This window comes from Myotis davidii, unplaced genomic scaffold (genome assembly GCF_000327345.1).
Source record: "Myotis davidii unplaced genomic scaffold, ASM32734v1 scaffold803, whole genome shotgun sequence".
In the NCBI taxonomy this organism is placed as follows: Eukaryota; Metazoa; Chordata; class Mammalia; order Chiroptera; family Vespertilionidae; genus Myotis; species Myotis davidii.
The window spans coordinates 370,653-374,214 of NW_006295567.1; the positions used below are offsets into that span (position 1 = coordinate 370,653).

The 3,562-nt window shown below is 44.3% G+C and overlaps 1 protein-coding gene across 1 annotated transcript in view; it reads left to right on the forward strand.

Annotated features, from left to right (window-relative positions):
• The window catches only part of CCDC64 (coiled-coil domain containing 64), a gene marked incomplete at its 5' end in the record, with an annotated part of 83,263 nt that continues 79,701 nt past the window's right edge, over positions 1–3,562 (forward strand). The window contains one exon of the mRNA XM_015568154.1: positions 1–123. Coding sequence (XP_015423640.1) covers positions 1–123 — 123 coding nt within the window. The remainder of the gene's footprint in view (positions 124–3,562) is intronic.

A 3,562-nucleotide genomic window follows, 5' to 3' on the forward strand; every position in this document is an offset into this window, starting at 1 on the left:
ATCCGGCAGAAGGAGAAGGACCTGGTGCTGGCGGCCCGGCTGGGCAAGGCGCTGCTCGAGAAGAACCAGGACATGAGCCGGCAGTACGAACAGATGCACAAGGAGCTGACCGACAAACTGGAGGTGAGTTCGTCCCCGCCGGGGTGGGTGGGAAGCGGGGAGCCCCGGCACCCGCCAGGCCCTGGGCAGCTTCCGGAGCCACTCACCCCCTCCACCCCTCCCTTGCTCACCTGGAAGCGTGGGGGGAGGATGGAGGGTTTCGGATTATCAGACCAGGGCATCCAGTGAATAACACCGACTTTGCCACCCTGTTCACGGCAAATGGGTGCATGCCCGCTGTGGGCCAGTCTCCATACGGACTCTACACAGCATCTGCCATAGAGCTCACAGCACGACTAACTCATACAGCACTGGGGTGCTGTCTGCACACTGAGAAGTGAGAAAGGGTAAGCATTTAAAATATGCTGCAGGTTTTCAGAGAAGTAGTTAATCTCTAATCAGGGTGTTAGCCTAAAGCTTCCCAGCTTGGGCATTCAGGCCTCCAGATGCCCTTGTCTTCACTTCCCGGCAGCTCAGAGTTGTGGGAACAAGTGCCCCTAAAGGAGCTTTTTATAGCCTTCAAATACTCGGGGATTAGGGAACGCGTTTCCATTGCAGCCAGGCAGGCCTGGGCTCAGCACGTGACCGCTGGTGGTGGATTTAATGTGGACCTCAGTATGTATGTGTATTTAAACGGCACTTTCCTGTGTCCTGGGTCTCACACGTGCAACTGGATGGCCAAATAGGAGAACCATATTGTTTCAACTATTATACATACCCCTTAAAGGAGCTAGAAGATTTCTGCCGTTTCTTGCCCTTAACTAGAAAAGGGTCTTAGCCAGAAAGTGGCATGGAGCACCACCAGCATTTTCAAAAATTAGGGAGATTTAAAAAGGGGAAGCCTCTGTGGCAGTGGAGACAAGCTTACCTTTTTCTCGGCCTGTGCATTTACTATTGTTACCCACTTTGGTTGCAGCCAGTTTTTTGGTGTTTTTTTTTTTATTGGTTACAGGAGAATAGTACAGTCCTGAGTAAGGTCTGAAATGGACCCTAGTCTGGTTCTATATCACGTGCTACTGGTCGAACAGTCAGAATGTAGGCTCCAAAACTTTTCTAGAATACGATTTAAGTGTGTCTGTAGCCCAGCAACATACCGAAAGTAAATCAGGGAGAGAAAAGGGAAACCGACGAGTGCCCTGTGGTTCAGTTGGCCGGTTAACTGGGTCTGCCAGTCGATGAACTCCCGAGATACCTTTCTGAAAAGCGTTTGTGAAACCTATAGGTAGACTGCCAAAAAGCAGCCCAATGAATTGAATTGTTTCATTTTCACTTGAAGTAGAGGTCTACAAATAAAAGGGTGTCTTTTTTTAAAAAAAGAGATTTGATTACACGGCTCTATATAGAAGTACTACTGCAGAGATTTATACCTGATTTGAAATTCCTTCAGTGAGGGACTTGATTGAAGAGACAGCCGCCTTGAAAGGACCATCATATCAGGCGGCTTGATGAGTGGTAGATTTCAGCGTAATCCTGAGTGTGCAGTTACACACATCCTGGGCTCCGTGCGGAGCCTTTAGACGTTTCTTCAACAAAGGAAAAAGATTTCAAAATTCAGTGCCCAGAAGGGTTCTGTTGTAAGTGAGTAAATTACCTTTGACTATAAAATAGTTTAAAGCTCTTAAACTAGTTTTTAAAATCTTCACTCCTCTGCAGGCCAGCACTATGAACGCTAGTTAAATTTCTGGAGGTTGGTTGCACAACAGTGTGAATGTACTTAGCACTACTGAACAGTACACTTAAAAATTAAGTTGGGAAATTTTATGTTATGTATACGGTGGCCCCCCCTTATCTGAGGAGATGTCCCAAGACCCCCAGCAGATGCCGGAAACCACAGATAGTACCGAACCTCGTATGTACTGTTTTTTCCTATACATAAAGTTTAATTTATAAATTAGACACAGGAAGAGAATAACAATAGTAATAAAATAGAACAATTAAGCTGAGAACTTTTACCTTTCACTTACAGTAAATACTTCACAGCTTCCCTGGTGGTTCCAAATTGCCAGCATTGCTGCCCTTGTGTTGTACAGCCATTATTAAGTAAAATAAGGGTTACATGAACACAAGCACTGCAGTACCAGGTTAGTCGATCTGATAGCCCCGAGGGCGACTAAGTGACTAACTGGCGGGAGTGGATACAGCTGGACAAAGGGGTGATTCACTTGCTAGGCAGGATAGAGTAGGAGGATGCGAGATTTATCACGCTTCTCAGATGGGCGCAAAATTGAAAACTTATGAATTGTTTATTTCTGGAATTTTCCATTTAATATTTTTGGACCAAGCTTGACTGTGGGTAGTTGAAACTGTGGAAAGCGAAACTACAGATAAGGGGGGGGAACGCTGTACTTTACCACAATTTAAAAAAATAATGTTTTTTTTTAACAGTTTATTTTTAAAACGCCAAATATGGAGCATTATTGAAACTGTGTGATAAAGAGTTGAGTTATACTATTTCTTTTAGGTATGTTTGAAAATTTTCTTTAAAATTTTTAGTTTTGCTCCGGCCAGAGGACTTGGTTGGTTGGAGTGTCGTCCGGTACACCAAAAAGTTGTGGGTTCCATTCCGGGTCAAGGGCACATACTTAGGCTGTGGGTTCGATCCCCCGGTGAGAGCACATACAGGAGGCAACCGGTAAATGTTTCTCTCTCTCTCCCTCCCCCTTCCTCTCTCTTAAGTCAAATTTTTTAATCTACAAATTCATGGTAAATAAAAGGAAACTGAGGCCCAGAGAGACTGTAGACCCCAAGAAGGCAGGAACTATATCAGTTGTTGTTGTTTTATCCTCACCCAAACATATGTTTCACTGATTTGAGAGAAAGAGAGAAACATTGATGTGGGAGAGAAACGTGGATTGGTTGCCTCCCCTACAGGCCCCAATCCACAACCCAGGTGTGTGCCTTGACTGGAAATCAACCCCTCCACTTTTTGGTGTAAAGGGTGACACTCCAACCAACTCAGCCACCCAGCTGGGGTTCTAGTACTATTTTTTTAAGAGGGCAAAACAAGTAAGATGAAAATGATTACATAATGGGACTCAGTAGTAAATTTAGGGAAGCAAACCTAGGAGGTCTTTATTTGCATTCAGTTGTAGGTCCACTTTAAAAAAAGGGTCTTTTTTCTTTGTATTTTTTAAGAATCATATCCTGGACTTAGGAGAATGGTGTTGCTTTTTCAGTACTTTGCAGAAATCCATTTCTGTGACAACCAATTTTGGGTAGGCTAATGGTACTAGATTTGTTGTTTCAGAGTTTTATTTCTTTATTGATTTCAGAGAGGAAGAGGGAGTTTCCTCTGTGGAGGTATAATTGACCAATAACATTATGTTGTTTCAGGTGTAGATATTAACTTTTAAGATACCAAGAAACAAGGAATAGCGTGGGCAGTGCCTCTGGACCTCCACACTTGCTGACAATTCTGCCTGGAGCAGCAGTTGCCACTGGTGGTCTGTGAGGTCCGAAAGGT